The 22,716-nt window shown below is 29.5% G+C and overlaps 4 protein-coding genes across 5 annotated transcripts; 1 reads left to right on the top strand and 3 right to left on the bottom strand.

The window, feature by feature from the left end:
• Positions 1-877: 877 nt before the first annotated feature.
• LOC122720771 (protein quiver) lies at positions 878-13,929 on the bottom strand. Of its 2 annotated transcripts, XM_043947734.1 has the most exons (6): positions 13,471-13,929; positions 10,911-11,185; positions 8,883-9,035; positions 6,533-6,580; positions 6,019-6,165; positions 878-5,586 (listed from the first exon to the last, which is right to left on the bottom strand). In XM_043947734.1, exons 3-6 carry the CDS (start codon positions 8,905-8,907, stop codon positions 5,330-5,332), a joined length of 477 nt encoding a protein of 158 aa, XP_043803669.1. In that variant the 5' UTR covers positions 8,908-9,035; positions 10,911-11,185; positions 13,471-13,929; the 3' UTR covers positions 878-5,329. The 2 variants fall into 2 exon arrangements, with proteins under 2 accessions (XP_043803669.1, XP_043803670.1); XM_043947735.1 differs by lacking the exon at positions 10,911-11,185 and having other exon boundaries at positions 13,471-13,928.
• Positions 13,930-16,093: 2,164 nt separating this feature from the next.
• Positions 16,094-16,553, bottom strand: LOC122720644 (histone H2A). Its single transcript, XM_043947446.1, has one exon. The coding sequence runs from the start codon at positions 16,541-16,543 to the stop codon at positions 16,169-16,171; it is 375 nt and encodes a 124-aa protein (XP_043803381.1). The 5' UTR covers positions 16,544-16,553; the 3' UTR covers positions 16,094-16,168.
• Positions 16,554-18,365: 1,812 nt separating this feature from the next.
• Positions 18,366-18,900, top strand: LOC122720743 (histone H3). The gene has a single exon (XM_043947659.1). The coding sequence runs from the start codon at positions 18,370-18,372 to the stop codon at positions 18,778-18,780; it is 411 nt and encodes a 136-aa protein (XP_043803594.1). The 5' UTR covers positions 18,366-18,369; the 3' UTR covers positions 18,781-18,900.
• A 2,583-nt stretch (positions 18,901-21,483) lies between these two features.
• Positions 21,484-22,696, bottom strand: LOC122720741 (histone H1-like). Its single transcript, XM_043947657.1, has one exon. It carries the CDS (start codon positions 22,643-22,645, stop codon positions 21,971-21,973), a length of 675 nt encoding a protein of 224 aa, XP_043803592.1. The 5' UTR covers positions 22,646-22,696; the 3' UTR covers positions 21,484-21,970.
• Between the last annotated feature and the right edge of the window lie 20 nt (positions 22,697-22,716).

Below are 22,716 nucleotides of genomic sequence, written 5' to 3'. Positions count from 1 at the left end.
CTAAGCGTTGCTTAACGCTATCCCATGATAACCGCTATCGTAAATTTGGTAAAAAAATTAACAAACGCTAGGGCAAGTAATTTAATTTTCGCTCTCGTTTAAAGTGAGAAAATGAGATGATGAGCTTCTTTGCTAAGCTCGATGTATTTCGTATCGTTAAAATTTTTTACTAATACTGACATTGTTTAAAATATATGTACGCTATATCAAAATCAACTCTCGATTAAATTCTCTTAATTATTCATTCATCGAGAAATTATATTACTATTACTCCGTAAGGGCAACGATATGTGCATCGAGAAAATTTATTGTATCACTCTATCACCTGCGATTTCTGATTCCTATCTTCCCGTTAAGAAGATGATAATTCACGATAATTCTAAATGTACATTTTATTCTGTAAAAAGAAAAGAACGTTAATCTTTTGTCACATTGTGAAAATGTAACAAACGAAACAAGCTTATCATCCGCTTAATTATCTACGTTTGTTTAAAAACAATATTAATAATGTCTAACTTAATTAATCAATCCTCGTCACGATTAAAATATATATATATATATATATATAAAGGTTATACAAGCAACAAAAATAAACGAATATTCCATTTCACTTATGAACTAGATATTCATCTCTTCACTCTTTATAAACATTATTATTATCATTCGAAACAACAATAATATAAGAAACTCATATGCGTTAAGGCAACAATCGACGAGCTTGAAACGAAAAATATCGTGTCCGTATGGAGCTAACTAGGGAACAACGAAATCACGTGCCAAAAAGTATAATCGAAAAACGCTACTTTACCATCGAAACATCATTTCATGCCATCGTATATAATAATAATAATAATAATAATAATAATAATAGATAATATCAAATCTTTTTTTTTTTAATAAAATCAACTGAACTGATACATGAACGAAGAGCCAACAAGTGATAAAGAAAAAAATAAAAAATAAATAAACATTTCGGGGCAACGATCATCACAAAATCGATACACATCGATACACGTGGAGAGACATAAGGGAGGATTGTTGACACTTGCATCGTAAAATATATATATATTGATCATACGTCATTCAATTTATGGCCAATGTTCATCATCAAAACATCGAGATAAAAAGTGTTTCAGAGCGTATGTGATATATAAGATTGGCATCTTATCTTGGCGCAATCGTAACACATCGATCTTTGAACAGAGACAAATTTTTGTGTGTGTACATCGAATAAAATGATATCACCTCGATTCTTATGCAAGCACTTGGATTATTAGCTTTTCGTGTAAACAGGCGGGTAAAAAAAAAAGTATCGATCCCATTGTGTCATTTTTTTGTTCTCATTGCCGAAAACTGAAACAGTCTCGATCGAGGTGAACGGAACTCTGATGCCTGACGTTCTGAAACATTGTTAAAAGTATTCATTGTTAGAAGTTACAAAGAAAAACTGTACGAAAAAAAAAAAAAAAGAAAAGAAATTTATTTCATTCGTCTAAATAAAATAGAATTCTAATTATTTAGAATCCAGTTCAAGTTCGATCGAGCTGTTTAAGATTCGGCTCAGCGCATCCGCCATTACTTCGCATGGTAGTATATATAGTTGTATCGGTAGCGTTACGTGGATACTTTCCAGCTGCGAGGCCAAACTTAAAAATGGAGATTCACTCGTGTCACATGCTGACGTCAGTGTTGTCATTGCTGCTCCCCTCTCCTGCCTGTCGCATTCTTTTCTACTTCATCATGCTTTCGCATTTTTTTTTTTTTTAATCTTGATAATACGAAAATCAAATTAGAAAATCGGATTGGGGAAGAGGGGGAAAGAATTCGTTTCAAATTGGAGGAGAAAAGAAAAGAAATTCTCTTTACGCACAGAAAGAAAGAAAAATATATATCGGTACGGTTCTCTGCGTTTCAACCAGACCAATACCTCCCTTACCAGATTCTTACACATTCTCAACACAATCATCTTCGATCTTCCATATTCGCTCCAATCCATAGAAGATGCTAGTGGATCGGTCGCGCAATGACAAACTGGAAATAAAAAGGGGCAGACGGATAGAAGAGAAACGCATAAGTGAAATTAAAAATTGTAGAGAATAGAGAATAATAGAGAGTAGAGAAGGTAGCCTCGCAGCCGCGCGTGCGACAATGAACAAATGACGCGACACGAGCCGCATGGCTTGCCAGAGAAACACCGGTTAGCTCGCTTTTAACTCAAGCAAGCACCGAAGCTTGTTTGGCAAGAGGCTTCACACACAGGAAGCCTCTCTGTGAGGACATGCGCGTTCAACTTGGCCGTGCCAGCCATATCCTGGAAACAGCAAGATATGTAACCGTAATCGCCTTTCGGACGATTGGCGTGGGTCTTAAAGCTGATCTCGATTCGAAAAAATCGAACGAGTCCTTGGTCGTCTTTCTTTTCGTCGATCGAGCTCTTCGCTGCGTGCGCTGCATAATAATGGAGTCATGGCGCGATACAAGGACCCTTTACAACCCGACTTCCGGAAAGCCTGAAAGCGCGCCGCCCCTCACTTCCGCTTATTCGATTAAAACGATGGCGTGGCACGATCGAAGCTGAAGGCCCACGTTGTGCTTTTTCCGTTAGTTCGATCTGCCTCGCGTTGCATTCGTCGGGGTGGAAGGTTTTTGTGTTACAGAGGGTTGTTCTGTTTCGGAGCCGGGCCTCGTCGGGGATACAGACAAATCTGATATCTCTGATATATCTCTGATATTCGACATATATATTTATATATATATATATATATATATCGTTGTTAATTTTTCATGATTATTTTCTCGAAAATGAAAGAGAGTTTGGAAATGTCTGTTTCCTATTGGAAGCAACGACTACGGGATACCCAGATTTTTCGCAGAATCACTAATAACAGATTCATGCAAGTGTCATGCAAGGTGTTTTACTGCGTTGCGACACGAAAGTCGCGGGACAGAGGAAAATAAGGGGCGAGGGGCGATACATGACGACGATAGGTCTGGACAATTTCGATTGAGCAAAGGTTTCACGTCCATGGGGAGGGGTTGTCGTTTAAGTTTCCTCTGCCGTGACTTTCAAACCACACTGTTACTGAAAAGTGCTACAGTTCCATGCTCGAACTTCTCTTCCTTCTACGTGTGGAAACGCTTTTGTTAGATATGTAGTTGCAGAACTCACTAATACTACCGTGTCGTACCGTGCGCGTGTGCCGTTCCACGATCAATTCGTCATTATTGAATTAAAACACTTGAGTCAATTATTAATCGATCTTGATTTCTTTAACTGTTATCAAATTAAAATATATCAATTCTTTGTTGAGATTTTAAGATATCGAAATAAGAAGTAGATATAATAATTGCAATACTTATTAAAGATTGTTGAGACGAGATGAAAAATATTCGAATAGTTAAAATGAACAGATGTTGAATCGAAACTTGATCGAGAAACGTATTGATCGAGAAAGTTACACGCGCTCGATTCCAACAACTGGAAAAACGTAGAACAACTCGAAAAATCTGCTGGTGTCGATCCTCGCCGGCTCCAGTCGTTGCTTTTCTCACGATGTTGTTCTCAGATGGGCATGCGGCCAGATCGTGGTGATCTACTTATAAGCTCCATGGGCCATTCCCGTTTCGCTAATTTTTTATGCACGGCGCGCAAAACATCAATGTCTCGTAAAAGAAATGGCAAATGGATAAACACATAAAGGGGCAATCAGTGACGAAGAACCTTAATGCAGGAATTATTGTGACACGTGATGATAAGAAACAACGTCGAAAATGTTGATCATACTTGTACCAGAAATTTGAATGAATGATTAAAGCTGTTTAAAAGAGAAACTCTTTAAAAGAGCATCATCTCATCTCTTTAAAAGAGAATCGAAATCTTGTACAAAAGGATCTCCAATTTGTCGTACTCTTCTTATCAAAATTTTGGAATTTTTTAAATTTTTGAAACGCGTTTGAAACCTCCCTTCCAAAGTTTAATATTCTCCAACATCGTCGACGTCTGTTCGCAAATACGGACGTTCATCGCGTCTGTTTCTTTCCCTCCGCGTCACAATTCGTTTCATTCTTCGCCACTTGAACAATTCTGTCTGGAAAAAGTCCATCATTCCCAGTGCAAGGTGTGCTCACAATGGGGAAGCGGTAAAACGTGTGAGATAAATATAGCTATTTGATATACACAATAAACTCCTATGATCTTGCAATGATCGAACAACGCTGCAAACACTGTACCTACTGTATCTTTTTTTTTTCTTCACACTCGCTCGAAATCGAAAGTGACGAATCTGCGGATACATGGAAACAGATACATTGAACAGAACGGCAAGCCAGCGAGAGAACTTTGAAATGAAAAACATTCCAAAAATATCACGACGAACTATAACTATTTTTATCGCACATATCAGGAGCAGCTCGATTCGATCGTCAAGATGTTTGTTGTGATCTAACATAGGAAACGAAACTTTTAAGAATAAATGAAGTTGAGGGAGTGAAGAAGGGAAGAGTTTTCAATTCTAATCTAAGATGCATCAGATTCACTTGAAGGGATAAAAACAATCAACGAATAGTGAAGGTAAACGTAAATAATTATACTTAAATGGACATGCAGCAAACCTTCGTCGAAAAATAATTCATAATCAATAAATCGTCGCGGGGAAAATGCATCACGATTTAAAGAAACGCGTCAGAATTTTTTTCTTTTTTTTTTTTTTTTTACGCGGCTCTATAATGCACGATTTTCTTCTTGGCAGTTAGAATTTCATCTCTATCTTTGTTTCATTCTACCGTGAATGAATTTAAAAAGAATCATTCAATGATAATTTACATCGTTACGTGTCGATAATTTCAATCTTTTGACGATACTAAAAAACACTATGATAGATTTCGTATACTCGTTCACCGAATACTTTTTCTACTCGTTAAAAAGGAGCCAAAAAAAAAAAAAAGAGGAGGCGTAAAATCGTGACAATGACAGAGAGAACAACGACGAATGATTTATCTACACGGTCAAGATTTTTCGCTACTGTTTACACCGAAGAAGGAATCGGGACGAGCGATGCACGGTGCAAATAATCTTCGAAAAGAAAAGGAAAAAGAAGAAAAAAAAGAAGAGGATCCTCAAGTCACGTCGAATCGTTCAAATATCACGATACGACAAGATCCTCTTCCTTTCTACGAAAAAAAAAACACGAATTTTCGTTTGGACGACGAGGAATGTGAAAAGGGACATCTATCGCTCGTCCCGAACAGAGTTTTTAGTCGCCTGCTAAAACTAAAATTCTACGGAGGATATGATCGGAATCACTGGCGGGTGAATCGAGTTAAATTAGTGTTATACGACGTGACCATTGCAACGTTCTACAAAGCAAGCTGGGGCCCCTAAGATGACCGAGCGTAGTACAAGGATGGTCGACAGGATCAGCAGGAGTGCGGGATTCGAACACGAGATCGAGGAGACACGATTGCACATATCCTCCTCACAGAAGCACATGTGACCAGTGCCGGTACTTTCCATCATGCACACGTGATCCACCATGAATAAGTTTATCTGTAGCTGCGAAGTGCAGGTCCGCCTCACGCTCTCATACGCTGCGAACAGAGACGAGGGATTGTCAGTAATTATTCCAGTTAAAAATTTTTAACGCAAGTAACAACTGTGATATATATATATATATATATATGAATAATTAAATTGAAAGTTAAGAAAAAGGATGATGAGAGAATTAATAAAGTAATGATTGAATTTTAAACTAAATTTCTAAATTAGTTGGGCAATTGAATAATAACAATAAGATGTATAAAATTAAAAAAAAAAATAATGAAGAGAATACTATGTAATAATTATAAGAATTGCATTTTTAAATCAATTTTTTTTTAATTTTTGCATTCCCTCTATACCTATGCGTTTAATTCGAGATGTCAGCTCGTAGATATAATATATACAGTTGATATTAGCCGTATTTGTTCAAATGGAAAAATAATTATTTCTTACAAGAAATAATGGTATGAAAAATCACTTACGTGACTTTGCGTTGCGAACCATTTTTACGCAACATCCATTGCAAGTCATAAGAGGCGGTTGATCCCTCGGAAGTGCGGTGTAATTGAAAGGATCCTTGCATCTCAAATCCGTCCACGAGTCGCATTCGTAGCAATAAATAGAACGAGCTGTAAAACACAATCGCAATGAAACGCTATGCTCATCTTTTAAACTAAGTTTTTAAATTTACGAATGGGATAAAGATAGGAAAAATATTCGAGCATCAATTAATTATCCTATGATAAAATTAATTTTCTCGAAACTACTACGTTCTCTTAATCATAGAAAAAGAAGACAGAAAAAAATTGTCTCGAATATGAATAGCAGAAAATTAATTTATACGTAATTAAATTGTTAAAAAAAAAATGAATAAAAAATAAAGAGGAAAAAATTAATGATGTGAACGAATCTTGAGAGCAACAACAAGCTTGGGTGAAACAACATTGACAAATAACAAGAACACTGAAGTGAAGTTGATTGAGTTTGATCACTCACTCTGGCACTCCGCGCGACAGACGGTGGCAACCGCAAGTACAATTGCCGCTGAAACGAAACATTGGCCACTGCTTTAGACGATGACAACGATGGTATTTGGCTGCAAATATCTACGAAATGATAATCATGAACAAGAAAAAAAAAAGAAGAAGAGTGCACACTGCTAGAACTACCCGCTATTTTTCCTATTTTTGCTACTATCTTCGCTATTTGCAACGACTATTCATCGTTATGGTTGCATCTAAAAAAAAATTTTACGTAGTGACTACAGACACTTAAATATCTTGATATCTAAATATTTTATCGATCGGTAGAACGACTTAAAATAGTAGAATCTCTATTGATATTCATAATTAATTAATCGTTTGATATGAAAGTGACAAAAAAAAGAAGAAAAATTTCTATTCGAAATTATAAAATCACTTTTGAAGTTTTGATTTTAATCGTGTGATGTTTTAAATCTCGCTAAAATATCTAGATATCTCGATACTCGAAATTTTAACTGAAATAGTAATAAGAATTCTAATAGTTGACTAGTTAATTATAATACGTAGTACATATTATCAGTCGATGCTGCTCTTCGAGTAAATCTGATTTTCTGTCAAATGTAAGGACTATAAGATAGGCTTCGATGTAGAAAGAATGGTCATTAATTTTTGAAACATATAATACATTCGACCATCGCTCGTATACGAAAGTGGAATAAGTCAATAACTTACGACTTACGTGTCGTACTTTCTTGGTTCTCCATATTATAAATTATTAATGACACAATATTTAACAATATTTTTCTCATGCACATTTTATTACTAATAGAACAGTATTCTGATTTCAATTATGAGTAAGAATTTGTTTAATCAAATTGTATGTAATTAATAACGATGACCATTCATCGAAACTTATACCATTTTTTTATCAATTTTAGAAACTAACTGGTACGTACCTCGTGCACAGGGGCAGCGATCGTACGCGTGAATACTAATATAATTAATTCTAAAATATCGTTTTTTTAAAAAAAGAAGAAAAAAATAAATCTGTATATAAATATAATATACATATATATAAAATATAATATTATATATATATACATAATCTATGAGAACAACATGAAGTTATTTTAACATTGTTGAGGATAAAAGTAATCTTCAAAGAAAATAATTTTAAATTCAACAAAAATCCTTAAATTTTAGCTGAAAACTTTTTACATTCTCATTTCAAATCTCATTTCAATTAATTTCTAACGATTTACATTTCACACTTTAAGGCTTCTCAAATATTTCGTAACATTTTAATTTAATTTAATTTGAGGGTGAAACTTTTATACGCAACAATGTATCTGTCCATCCTTATTTATGCTTTATTTTTTATCGCTACATTTTTTGTTTCCTTCTGTTTTTGTCGTTTGCACACTCACCCCGAGTAGTGCGCTTGATCGCCTCCAAAACAATCGATAAAGCACGTTCCATTCGTATCTAACTATTCAGGCATTGATATTGTTTTGAGAAGAAAATTCTAGCAGATCAGAATTTTCCGGATAAAGCGACAAATAATTTTATTGTATATTCTCCTTTCTTTCGTTTTTCGTCCTTCCTTTTCTTTTTTTATTCCAATTCATTAAACCGTAATATATTAAAATATTTTTCTTTTTTATTAATTTACTTATATTGGAAAATTACGAATAAAAAAAAATTGGAAAGATTTCTAAGTTGAACCGTAAGATAAAGAGATAAAAATATTTCGCATATATACATTAATTACCAGGTATTCAAAATATTCGATAAATATACCAATGAAGTAAGCGATTACGATTAAATGCTGCGTTAATTAAACGAAGATTAAATTTACTAGCATAAATATAATAAATACAATAAGTATACATAGCTCTATTACAATTTAATAGATATACAATTATAAGATTATATACTATTTGGATATCCATATTTTCCATAGTTTCGAATATCAATCAAAAATATGAATATATTCAACGGATGAAACAGAAAAAAAAAAAGATTTCTTTTTACGAAATCAATAAACTACAACAAAGTATTAATCTATCACAATAAATAAATATATAAATTTTCAAAAACACATTTAACAATCATTAATTACAAAACGGTGTGAAAAACTTGTGTAATGCAAAATCTTCACTTAAATTCGTGCGTGTAGTTTCTGTATAATTCGTGCTTATGTATATCCATTACATATGCCTGAGAGATTCTTTTCACGGCGAAACAATAAATAATGAATACGATTCAAAGAAAGAGATACGTGTGATGTTTCTTTTCAATTGGTAAACAAAAATCGGTGTATAGAAATAGGGAAGAAAAAAAAAATTCTGAGGAAAACTCACCCCCTATCAAGTAATTCGGCAACATGTTTCCAATGTGACTTAGTCTCCCACTTATTTCCTGTACAACCTCATGCCGTGTCACGATCTTACCCCTACGGTAGAATTCGCTTTTGATACAATTCAAGGAGTTGCATTCGCCTGTCAGGCGATCGACTGAAAATGAAAAAAAAAAGGATAAAATGAGAAAAAACTTTTTATTATTCGTTTTATTTATCGGTTTGACATCGGTTGACTGCTTCTAATTACGTAGCATAATTGGAAAGAAGAAAGCGTAATAGAATCGCCAATTTTAGAAAATCGATATGTCGGATGTGTTTAAGATTTTCCCTGTAAATTTATGAAGGCTTTAAGTGATTTGAATTTATAATGAGAAATAGATGAGGAATTAAGTTAAGGATAATATTTCATAAATTTGATATTTATTGATTACAAAAATTTATTGATTACAAAAATTGCAAGTGAAGTTGAAATAAATTTTTCATTATTAAATAATAATCAATTATATACTCGATTTTATTTCTGGTTTTAGCTGAGGATACAATTTTGCAAATATCGTGAATTATCAATAATGATATAGGAAATTATATTAGATTGAAATTATACATTTATAAAAAATTTATATTGAACGCTATCAAAAATATTGAAGTTTATTAAATTATCGAAAATTAAGTTTCAAAGCAAGACGATTTAAATTTAATAATCGTCTTTGATGATATGCACAGTATGTCGCTACAACGACCCCAAAAATTTATGATCGTTTTAAAAAATAATAATACGTCCCGATTTAATTCGAATTTTCTCTTTTGAATATTACTAGTGGTAGAAATAAATGACTAGGTAGGGAAAAGCATGAGAAATTGAATCAAATTTTCTAAAAAAGATCGTACACGCTATGGAATAGTAATATTATGGTAATTATTTATTATTTATACTGTTTTTTTTTTGTAAGGAAGAAATAATTTTTGATAAATTTAAATGATATTAATTTATCAAAATTTCATTATTTTAACAAATTTAACAAACGATTCAAAAAATTGGGGATGTAAATGCTTTTTGGCACATGCTGTTAATTACAAGTAATATTCGGGTCAATACATTCTGGCTTTCATGCAATCTTGCGGCAAATAACACTGCAGCACATAATCGAGCCAACAAAATATCACATATTCTCGTTTTATAAATGTATATAAGCTTACCTATTTTTTACTTATTTTTGATATTATTTAAAATCTGTCAAATTTAAAAATTAATAAGAGAATAGCATACGTAATAAGCATTTAACTTAACATAATTAACTCTATTATTTTAATATATATATATATAAATAATATCATTATAGTTTGAATTTCATTATGAAATTTAGACGATCTGTAAAATATCTGATTGTAATTTGTACTTTGCACATAGTTTGTTGAATAATAAATTTTGCACATCTCTATATAAATAACTAGATAATAATATGATTTTCTAAAAAATCTGCAAATATCAACAGTTCCAGAACAAAAATAAATACTTTGTGCATCATCTTTTCTTTAATGTCGATTTGGCAAGCCAACTATGTTATTCGATCATGCGATAAAAGTTATATTAAGCGACTAATCTATTAAAAAATTATTTTCATCCTACGTTAGGGTTTCCCGCCAATTATTTATTTCAAGAATTTCTTTATTCTCTATTTGCAAAGATCATTGTAAATTTAACGTGTTCTATTATCTATGGATAATTATTTCAATTCTCAATGCATAAAAATTTACAATAATAACGATAATCTTTCTACGATAAAGAATGTGAAAAATATTAAGCTACTAAAGCTACTAAGAATAAATTTAATAAAATCTATCTCTGTTAAAAATTCTCATCCTCTAATTTACCATGCATGCTTTTCAACATATTCTATCATACAATCTCAAGAAATTCTTCATTTATATCATTATTGAAGCTAAATCTTTCCAACGAAAAGTAAAATGCGAATAATTCGTGTGCGTGCAATCTACGAAAGGTTTTTTTATTTACGGCAAGATGATTTACCTTCGTTATAATACGTCGATCGTAGATTTTTTTTGGTCCTTTGTAATCGTGTAAAAGATAAATTTTCGAAGGGGTTAAGAGAGAAGAGAAGAATTCTCAGAAATTCTGAGAATTGTGATTTCGAATTTGTGATATTGACGGACTGCTATGAGAACGGACGATCGTCCCAGTTTGGATCGTGTGTTCCGTCACAATGTCGCGGTTTCATCTTCCTGTCAGGCACATTCGAGCAACGCCTTGTGTCACCGCGATGGATTCGAGCAGGGCAAAAAATCCTGAAATAATTTGAAACGAAAAAAAGATTCGACTTCAATGAAAAAATCGAGGCTTAAATCACATGCCGCGTAACTGGCTTCGTTTTTCGTTTTCAGGAAACGTAGTAATTATTTAACAGGGAGGAAAATGACTTTGCAAGTCGGAAGTATTCAATTTGTTTTAATTGAACACGATATGAAGAAAATGCAATGTGAATGTCAAATTTAACGAAACGTTTAAAATACGCGTTTGTTGGACAGATCTTTTATAATTTATGTTTGATAGATCTTTTTCCAGGAATTGTTTCAATATTTTTAACAATTAATTTACCTCGATGAAGTTTAATATTTTAAAAGTTTAATATTTTTTTTTTTAATATTTTTTTCTTATTCGTTCGTTAACATAATTTTTTCATGTGAAATTTTTTTATAAAAAAGTTAAGTTTAACGATCAAATGTATAAAATGTATTTATATTATTTCTCGAGGAATATTGAAAAATAATTCTAATTCTTTTTTCAATTGAATGAAAAATATAAAAATATAAAAATATAATATTTATAATATTATATTAATAATATATTTATATAATATTCTAATAAAAAATCTTTTTTCAAAAACGTATCAATAAATCTAAATAAATTTACACTTCATACGATGGTATATAATTTTATATAAAACTTCGAATCTGAGAATATGTGATAAAACAATTAATCAATCAGAAGGCAGTACAAATATATATATAACGATTGGTTAAACGGCTTGCTATCAAGCAATACACGTTTGTGTAATAACAGATGAAATAGCCACTTGATGTATGAGATGCATAATGGAAAATTCTCGTGAGAAATGTATACATACATACGTCATAGCGCGCAATAAATATTTCATGCAAAAAAAGATGCTGATGGAATGAATTAAACGTGTTTTATATATGTTAAATTCAATTTTACGAACTTATATTAGTCTTTAAAAATCAAATAATTTTACATATGAATAAATATTACTTTATTTTTACAAGAATTAAGATATTAATAATGATCAAGATTTAGACACCTGTTGCTCAAGATAACGTGCGAATTCTATTAATTTTTCAATATTGATATTTTATAAAAGAAATGCTGCATTTAAGTAAAAAATTAAATATTTTTTTTTTTTTTTTTTTTTAGTAAATAAATTATAATTTGTTTGAAATTTACTTTTTAATTAGTCAAAGAGAATTTAGAATTTTTGTTACGCGCAAATTTTGTAATAAAAATTAATAATTCAGAAAGATGTTTATATTGGCAGTAAAAAGATCACGATAATGTTTCCTGGTAATTCTACTAATACAATTTTGAATCTGACTTTAACTTGTATTTTTATAGGTTTTTATTCTCTTTGAATGATTTTAATGTCTACAATACAGTGAAAATATCATTATATTAAAGTAAAATTATTATTTATAATAAAATAAACATTTTTTCTACATAAATATTTTCCTAGATTCAATTAATCAACTGATTAAGTAATTAAATTATTTGCTCTATATTAATGAATGAAATTCTTGGTATCAATTATCGTAGTTCACAAATCTGACTTATGACACTAAAGAAAAAACTAAATATAAAAATTACGAGATAAGATATAAAATATAAATTCTTGGTAAGATACTAATAACAAATCATAATATAATATAAATACAAATAAAATTTTCCTATTTCACGAGCAATTTTATTCATTACTACGTTTATGCAATGTGAAAGTAACGGATTATTATTAATTTCAATAGACTTTAGTGATCAAATAATATTTCTAATTATATTAAAATATTACATGAAAGATTTTCTCAACAATAATACAAAAATCAACACGTTATTCTCGAATAAAAATTAAGAAAATCTGAATGATAAAGTGCGAAATTGCAATATACCATTTCGAGATGCAACAATTAGTTCTATAATCCTTCTCGAACAATGAAAAAAAAAAAAAAAAGAGCCAGAGCATAAAACGAACAAAGAACAGAAATACTATTTAAAACAAGTAGATTAATTTAAGATCAGATAAAAATCAGAATATCATTAAGTTACAATTAGCATGTTCACGATTTTAATATTATACATTCTTACACAAATTTAACGCTACATGTTCCAGATATTATAAAAATTCCAATACACACATTAAAATTATTAGCTATCCTTGAAACATATCCACACAGCAGAATCAACCCCTTTAATGAACAATCACGAAAACGAATCGAGAAACGATTCATTGATAAAAATATGGAATAAACAATAAGATCGTTTTTAAATTTTCATCAATACGTACACAATTCGTGAGAAGAAAATCCGGAATACTCAATCGTTCAATGAAACCGGAAACTTGACGAAGATTAGAGGAACACTAATTTCCAAGGTCTGGTTCCCTTCGACCAGATCCACCCGTCACTATCGTCGATAAATATGCGTACTCTCGTTGATTTATGTGATCACTGCAACACCAGCATGGCGGAGGACGATTCCATGTAAAGAAGGACGATGCGGTGTAAAAACAAGTGCAGTGGTTGCGACTATGCTAGCGTGTTTAAGCGTCGCGAGGCGTCGCGGCGCAGTCTGTGAAGCGCCACCCGAAACGCGCAATCGGATAGAGGCGAAGTGCGGATCCAGGTCGATCAATATGACGGGTCAGCAGTCGTTGCCTCATGCTTACATTGCGGCAAGAGTATGTTGGACGTACTATGAGAAATACACGGAGACGGTGGAAAACAGGGAGAAAAGTTGGGGAGGAGAAGGAGACATTTCACGTTTGCGCTGTGGAAAATAACATCGAGTGTTTTTCATTTTCATTAAAGAAACATGCACGTGCACGAAATATCGAAATTACATACGAATAAGAGAAGATAGAATCTTATATGTTTTTATAGCTTCGTATTTTACTTTTAAATATATCTTTTAATTTTTAATTAAAGTTAGAAAATTTATACATATTTTAAAAATCCTCATTGAATATAGTATTTAGCTGTAATCTATCTATCTACGAATATTTATATTACCGATATAATTCAAATATTTGCTAGTGTAATGTATTGATTAATTATAAATTTATACAGTTAATCCATCTTTTGAGCATAAATTGTAAAGCAAGTATAGAGAAAGCAAAGAATGGGAGAAGGACAAAGATAGGATAAAAATATTGAAATTAGCACCATCTTCAGAATGCCGCAAATAAATCACAATAAACAAAGATAGTTAAGAAAAAGATAGAGATAGTAAGAATTGATCTTCAATGATATCTTGTGAGTGACAATAACATCTTTTTAAAGTTTTTTTTAAAAATGAACTAAAGCAATCAAGATATGACGCTGATTATCATCAATTCTTAATTTATCTTTTTTCTAAAACTCAAGAGATGGCGCTAGTATGATAAATTCGTAATTTATCATACTTCTGAAACTCGAGAGATGGCGCTAGTTATAAATTCTTAATGTATGGTTCTTCTGAAACTCGAGAGATGGCGTTAGATATAAATTCTTAATTTATTGTACTTCTGAAACTCGAGAGATGGCGTTAGGTATAAATTCTTAATTTGTCGTACTTCTGAAACTCGAGAGATGGCGTTAGGTATAAATTTTTAATTTATCGTACTTCTGAAACTCGATAGATGGCGTTGTTTATAAATTTTTAATTTGTCTTACTTTTAAAATTCAAGAGATGGCGTTAATTATCAATTCTTAACTTATTCTGCTTTACTACACAACGAAATTCTAATAGTGTACTATAGGCAATTATAATAATAATCATTGATAGTGATAAATAGAATATATAAAAAGTACTTATATAAATTGAATTTATTCTTTAAAATGGTAAAAGTGAATGTATAATTTATAATGAGATTCTCTAGAATCCTAAACTATGTGAATTATAAAGCACAAAAATATATTAGATAATAAATTCTGTACTACTCATCGATAAAACATTTATCGCAAAATTTTGATCTTAACATTCGAATCCCTTTAAATATTTTTTTTATATAAAATAAAGTTTTTCACAAAATTTCAAGCTTTAGATTTCTAAAATATATCCGATTCTATCAATGAATTCTTGAATTCATCACTTTAAATCTTAGAGGGCATATCAAAACGTCTGATTTTTTTATACGAATGGTATTTCACAACATGAATATATTCTATGCAATAAAAAATCTGTTTTGTATGTCATTACTAAATATAAGATCTAATTGGTCTATTCTTATCTTATCTATATATCTAGTATGTGAATTTGTCTATACCGATTTTATCTGAATAATAATTTTCACAATAATTCATAATAATTCTTAACTTGTATATTCCAACTGTATTTTCGAAAATCCTTATTTTCTTTTAATTTTGTTGATAACTTTGTTTAATCACGTAGCTATTGAATCAATTTCTTTAAAGAAATGTTTTTAACATTCAAGAGATGGTGTTGGCAGTCAATTATTCTATATCTGTCAGGCTATTTACTCTTCTTATCCATTCTTGTTCTTGACAAATGATCATATAGCATATCAATTGAACATATTTTTATGATTTTTACTTCGAAATTATAATATATCTTAATTTTTAATATAAAAAATATAAAAAATTATATTTTTGTCTTTGTAATAACTTTACAAAACGTAATATATTCTGATTTATAATGCTACGTATCAAAATATTAATTTGTCATATTATTGTATATAATATCGATTATTATTTATATATTAATTTATATTTATATATATTAATTAATATTTATATATCATAAAAATTATTTCTCAATTTGTGAAATTCATCTGCAATTATTGTCATGAATATATATACTTAACCTTATACTTACCTTACACCTAACCCTCCTGATGTTCTGATTATGTTATCTAAATTAACCAATACAGTATATACCTTCTAAATACAGTATATAATAGTTTCTATCGAGATTGTTCTTTGTTATAAAAATTGATGGTCCTGAGAAGGACCGATTTGTTATTTTTAAATGAATGAAAAGCAAAATTATGCTTTCTTCTCAGTTTTTTTAGGCAATAAGACTGCTTGAATATTAGGCAGAACACCACCTTGTGCAATTGTAACTCCAGATAAGAGTTTATTCAGCTCCTCGTCATTCCTGATAGCAAGTTGTAAATGCCGTGGAATAATCCTAGTCTTTTTATTATCTCTGGCTGCATTTCCAGCCAATTCTAAAACTTCGGCAGCCAAATATTCCATAACAGCTGCCAAGTAAACAGGTGCACCAGCACCAACACGTTCTGCGTAGTTGCCTTTACGAAGTAATCTATGTATTCGGCCAACAGGAAATTGCAAACCCGCTCTATTCGATCGAGATTTTGCTTTTCCTTTAATTTTTCCACCTTTTCCACGTCCAGACATATTTGCTTCTCAAAATTATTTGAACGATATTATAAAATCAACGAAAATACTCCTTTCAATTGCAAACCAAAAGTGATGGCACAGGCCACAATGCGTTCCCTTTTACGTATTATACGCGGGCAGCGCTCGACCTATCACGAGCCACGTTACAGTTAGCAGCCTCTGATTGGTGCACTGCTGCTACACACTCACTGTTGCTGCTATGACACGACATAAATCGTATTTCGGTAGTTAATAATAACATGTCTTGGAAGCATCAGTAAGCTTTCTACCTGTCTATAAAATTTACTTAAATTTCCTTTTGGAAAATTTGAATCAATCTATGAAATGAAAACAATAGTTTTTATCATAAAAAAAGAAAATTAAATATTTTGGATATAAGATTCATTTTCGCTTTTAGAATTAAAAACATAATATATGACATATCTCTTCTTACAAAAATTATTCGCTCTTATATTTGTTCTTACGATCAAAAAACAAACTTAGAATAGATATAAAAATAAAGAAACTTAATGACAAATTGAGAAAAGAAAAGAAATATTGAAATAAGCGTTTTTTTCGATAATCGAGCTGAAAGAATCAAATTTATAAATAGATAATAGTAATAATCAATAATTTAAATAATCAAAATTCATAATAATTTATTCAAATTATCCATATTATTTAATATAAATAAAAATCATTAAATTATATATATTATTTAAATTATTTAAATTATATTGGAAATAAATATAAAATATAAAAAAATAATATAAAAAAATGACATTGAAAATGTGAATATAATTATATTCAAAATGAACATGATACAAAAAATTATATTCAATTTTTTCGACTGTTTCTTTGGTCATATGTACAATTTTTTTATTTATATGCTTTTTTGCAGAGATCTATTTTTAAAATAAATCTCATAATTGTCACTTCTACAATTTTTTTTGCAATATTCGCTATTTTAAGTGTCAAATGAACCAATTTGAGTGTCAAATTTTAAATGTCAAATGAACCATTTAAGTGTCAATAGAACCAATTCGAAAATTAGGACTTCAGTTCTTTGTTTTTTCATAAAATATTTAATTTTACTTAATTTTAATTAATATACTCAATAAGAAAAATAAAAAAAAATTTTAATTTAAAAATTTTGAGTTATTATAGCATTAATTAGTAGAAAACTTACACAAAATCCTCATCATTTTTCAAAAAATTCAAATAATTCTTTTTGATATTAAAGTTCTTCTTTATATACATATGAAAATCAAATTTTAATTTTTCAATCCAATAAATTTAACGTACTTGAAACTTTCTAAGATTCCTCGATAGATGTCGCAAAGTACAACACAAATACATTCAAATAGTCGGATGTACACCCTTCCCCCTCTCTATATGTTGGCAACAACTAAATATTTTTTCGTATTTTCTTATATAATACTATATACAATAATTAATAATATTAGATAATTATAATTTTATATTAAAAAAAATAATTGAATAATTTAAAACTTCTGAAAATTAATTATAAAATATTTCTTGTTATTAAAATTATTGCTAATACAAAATAAATATAAATAATTATTTAAATTGATCAATTATAATTTCTATATTATAAAATTTATTTAATAATATTCATTGAATTATATCAAAAAGTCATGATTTCAATATTATATTTCTGCATATCAACAGTAACACTCTTCCCCCTCCAGTATATACTCAACCAATCAGGAGTTTCCAACCGAGAATCGCATAGCATAAAAAGTGGAAGACAGGAGCGCTGGAGCGCATTTTACGTTTTACAATTACGTTGAACGCGTCGTTGGAAGTTTCGATTAGAAACAATGGCTCGTACCAAACAAACTGCTCGTAAATCAACTGGTGGAAAGGCACCACGTAAACAATTGGCCACTAAAGCTGCTCGTAAGAGTGCTCCTGCTACCGGTGGAGTGAAGAAACCTCATCGTTATAGACCTGGAACTGTAGCGCTTCGTGAAATTCGACGATATCAAAAAAGCACCGAACTTTTAATCCGAAAATTGCCATTCCAACGTTTGGTTCGTGAAATTGCTCAAGATTTCAAGACAGATTTAAGATTCCAAAGCTCTGCTGTCATGGCTCTTCAAGAAGCCAGCGAAGCTTATCTCGTTGGTTTATTTGAAGATACCAACCTGTGTGCAATTCACGCCAAACGTGTTACGATCATGCCGAAAGATATTCAGTTGGCTCGCCGTATTCGTGGAGAAAGAGCTTAAATTGCAATTTTTTGAAAAAAAACAATCGGCCCTTTTTAGGGCCAAAATTTTATTTAATGTGGCAACTCTATGTTCTTATTTATACTTAAAAATTGATCGATGTATTAAAATTTTTCTGTTTTTCTATTCCATACTTTAAATAATATAATATAAAATATAGTATATATAAAATAGAAATAATAGGAATAAATACATAAATATTAGACGATCAACTTGAATAATTCGATCTTTACGATTCGATTTTCAATTTTTGTTCATAGCAAAAACAATGCTTTACTGATTTAAAATATTAAAAGATTTAGAATTCATATAGATAATAATATTTATAGGTTTTTGATAGAGAATATATTCGTATATGTTTTCAGATACGAAATCTTTTCCTGTTGCACAAAACATTTGTATATATTATTGATATAAATCGAGAATATTCTTTATTTTCTAAGAAAAGATTATACAAAAAAGAAGTTAATTTTTCTTCTTAATATTATAAAATATGAAATTTAGAATATTTTATTTATTGTAGTGACAGAATTATGAACATTTTTTTATTTTTGAAAAATTGATGTTTTTGTATGATATAAATATTTTTTTTATCTTGGTTCGATATTAAACAAAGTATTTTAAATAATCATATTAAATTACAAAGTTTTAAGCATTTAAATATTTGAAGTGAGAATGGTCGCATATTTTCTTTATACAATTTGAGGTTAAATGAATCACCACATTTCAATTTACTAAACAATATAATAATAGGAAAGAAGTTTGAATACATACAGGAAAATAAAGCAATCTTCACTTATATGACATAGATAATTACAACAGTAATATAATCGATGTTAAACAATTTAGGATATTTGAAAATTCCTTCAGACATATAAAGAAATATTATATTCAAACAATTGGAAAACAAAAATTCATAAAAAATACATTCAAAATAAATTATAAATTCAATATATATTTTAAATTATATATTTAGTATATATATTAAATTATTATAATAATAAAAAAATAAACGATCTATAAATATAATAAATATAATATATTAAACTCGTATATATAATTTCCACAGTATTCAATAGGAATTTTTTCTACTAATCCCAAAAAATTCATTAAATTTAAAATTCATAAAGCTTTATTAACATTTAATTTCTAAAATATTATACATTATAACATATAATTCATATTAAAAAAAATTTCTTAATATATTATATGAAAACATTTAAAAAAGAAATCAAAGAAAAAATATTTCATTAAACATTTAATATTCAACATTTGATAAAACATTCAACTACTGATTAATAATATTAATCATATAGTATACATTTTATTTCAAGTCATTCACAATTTTCAAGACATTGAAATAAGAAAAAAAAATCATTCACAACAAACTTTCATATTTGGAAACATTAAAAGGAAACCATTGAATTAACCTAAACAAACAAAATAAGACAAAGTATAAAGAGAAATAGTAACAGTATTCTTGATACATCAAAACTACAAACTTCAAAACATACTATAACCTAATACTGGGCTTATTGAATCAATCTACACATACATGCTAGTAATAGTAATAAAAGCAATACACATTCCATTCAAAGTCAATTCTATATTAGAGAACGTAAATGATTTAAAATATATGATTCTTATTTCATTACCAAAAGAAATTTATAATAATTAATGAAAGAATCGAACTAAATAACTTCATATATAACATAATACAGTTCCGAATGATATGAATTATTGAACAATGAATGCAGTAAATATTTTGTAATATATAGATAATATCATTATATGTCTATAATAGAAGGAAAGATTCCTTCACTTACCGTTAATTTTTTAAGAGTTCCCGATCCATTTTGTGGCATTTTTTACTCTTATTATAACAACCAACCACTGAAAATAAAAAGAATAAATATATTGATGATATTATATACATAATTATTGTTTATAAGATTACAAGCTGATTTTTTATTATATTTTTATATCAAATTTATATAATATATTACATTTTTATAAAAAATATGAAAATAACAAAACTGTCTATTATTTTGTATATAAACATCACTATTTAAAAATTTATATTTTTAATGAATATTTACCTACCTAAAATGTAAAAAATTTATGGAATTTTTATATTTTATTAAAATACAGCGAAGAATAAAATTATTCAAACAAAAAGTTTATATAAATGTGCAAAATATATTCCATATTAATAATATATATATATATATTTTTTTTTAAATGATGTATCATAATAGACAAATTCAAATATATATCTGTAATAAATCTTTCCAATCCTAGATATGATATGCACTAGAAAAGACAATACATTTCAAAGAGTGTATTAGATTTCTTTCATTTTGATTTTTTCATTCATCATATAATCTGACAAATATAAAAGATAAAATATAAAAGCCTTTTTATATTTTATAAAAATAATTATCTACTAATGAGATAATTATTTAAAAAAATTATTCAATAAAATTTAATCATTATTATTAAAATTCTAAGAACATTCAATTATCAATTATTAAAAATTTTTCATTTATAAATAAAAAATTAATATTTTTTAACATAATAAAATTTAACATAATATTTTTAATATAATTATATATTTAATTTTAATTAAATTTTGAAAATAACATTAATATTAAAATATTTTTAATATAAAAAATAATTATCTTTATATTTTCTTTTCATATGTGTACTGTGAACCATGCAACATCTGCTATTTTGGCGGGAATCGGTCGATAGCTTAAGGTAGGGGAGCAGTTGTGCAGCACTCCTCCGTTAGATTCCCTAGCACTATCTCCAATGTACAGCATGGCTAGAAACATTGTAGTTTAAAATTCACCACTTTTTTCTAGTTCTATATAAAACTCTAAATGTAACTTGAAATATATATCTTATAAACATGCAATGCAAAATAAAATTTATGTATATACACAATATTTTTCCAAAACTATATTATAATCAACACATTCAATTAGATGTGTCTTTATCATATTCAAATAAATAAGTTAATCAAATTAAAACTAAATCCAACTGAAGTAAGTTACTCTCGTATAAAATAGTTCGTGATAATTAATTTGTTCGTAATAAATAAAAAATAGAGATTGTTCCTCGTATGAAAAGATTTAGTGGCCCTGAAAAGGGCCATTTGGATGTAGTGGATAGTATTTAAAAATAATTATTTTTTTGCTGGTGACTTGACTGTTTTTGGTGCCGCAGCTTTCTTCGGTTTAGGAGTCCTGGTTTTAGCTGCTGGTGCCTTAGCAGTCTTTTTAGCTTTCGACATGCTTTTGGCCTCAGAAGCAGCTTTAGGTTTTGCTGCAGCTACCTTCGATGCGCTCTTTTTTGCTGGTGCTGGTTTCTTTTCGACAGCAGCTTTCTTTGGTGTTGCTGGCTTCTTAGCGGGAGCAGTTTTCTTAGAAACAGTCTTTTTTTCGACCCACTGTGTCTTTTTCGGTACAGATTTCTTTGTTGGATGCGGAACTTTCTTGGTCTTCGAACTCTCAGAATTCTTTCCGGTAGAAAGCTTAAAAGATCCAGATGCTCCTTTGCCTTTTGTTTGAACCACAGTGCCAGATGTCACGGCGGATTTCAAATATCTTTTGATGAACGGGGCAAATTTTTCCCCATCGACTTTATAAGTGGAGGCGATATATTTTTTTATCGCCTGCAAAGACGATCCTTTGCGATCCTTTAACTCCTTGATAGCAGCGTTAACCATCTCAGAGGTTGGAGGATGAGATGCCTTCTCACGTTGTGCCTTCGATTTGCTCTTTGATGGTTTCTTCGCCGGAGCCGTTGGATTTTCAGCAGCTTCGACTGCAGTACTGCCAGAATTTGCTTTGTCTTCCATTTTTGTGGAATTACTTCAACAATAACGGATAAAAAGTTTATACAAAGTGCCTGGAGGTAGCTAGACCAACA

This window comes from Apis laboriosa, unplaced genomic scaffold (genome assembly GCF_014066325.1).
Source record: "Apis laboriosa isolate Shangri-la unplaced genomic scaffold, ASM1406632v1 scaffold1321_cov151, whole genome shotgun sequence".
NCBI classification, from domain to species: domain Eukaryota; kingdom Metazoa; phylum Arthropoda; class Insecta; order Hymenoptera; family Apidae; genus Apis; species Apis laboriosa.
Note: the sequence above shows the minus strand (reverse complement) of the source record. Positions and strands in the feature narration are given on the sequence as shown.

Coding starts and splice junctions, on each gene's coding strand:
- LOC122720771 (XM_043947734.1), bottom strand. CDS start 8,907: ATGTTGCCGAATTACTTGATAGGGG. Junction 6,166..6,532: donor CTGTCGCGCGGAGTGCCAGA/GTGAGTGATCAA, acceptor TGTGTTTTACAG/CTCGTTCTATTTATTGCTAC. Junction 5,587..6,018: donor GGTTCGCAACGCAAAGTCAC/GTAAGTGATTTT, acceptor CTCTGTTCGCAG/CGTATGAGAGCGTGAGGCGG.
- LOC122720644 (XM_043947446.1), bottom strand. CDS start 16,543: ATGTCTGGACGTGGAAAAGGTGGAAAAATTAAAGGAAAAGCAAAATCT.
- LOC122720743 (XM_043947659.1), top strand. CDS start 18,370: ATGGCTCGTACCAAACAAACTGCTCGTAAATCAACTGGTGGAAAGGCA.
- LOC122720741 (XM_043947657.1), bottom strand. CDS start 22,645: ATGGAAGACAAAGCAAATTCTGGCAGTACTGCAGTCGAAGCTGCTGAA.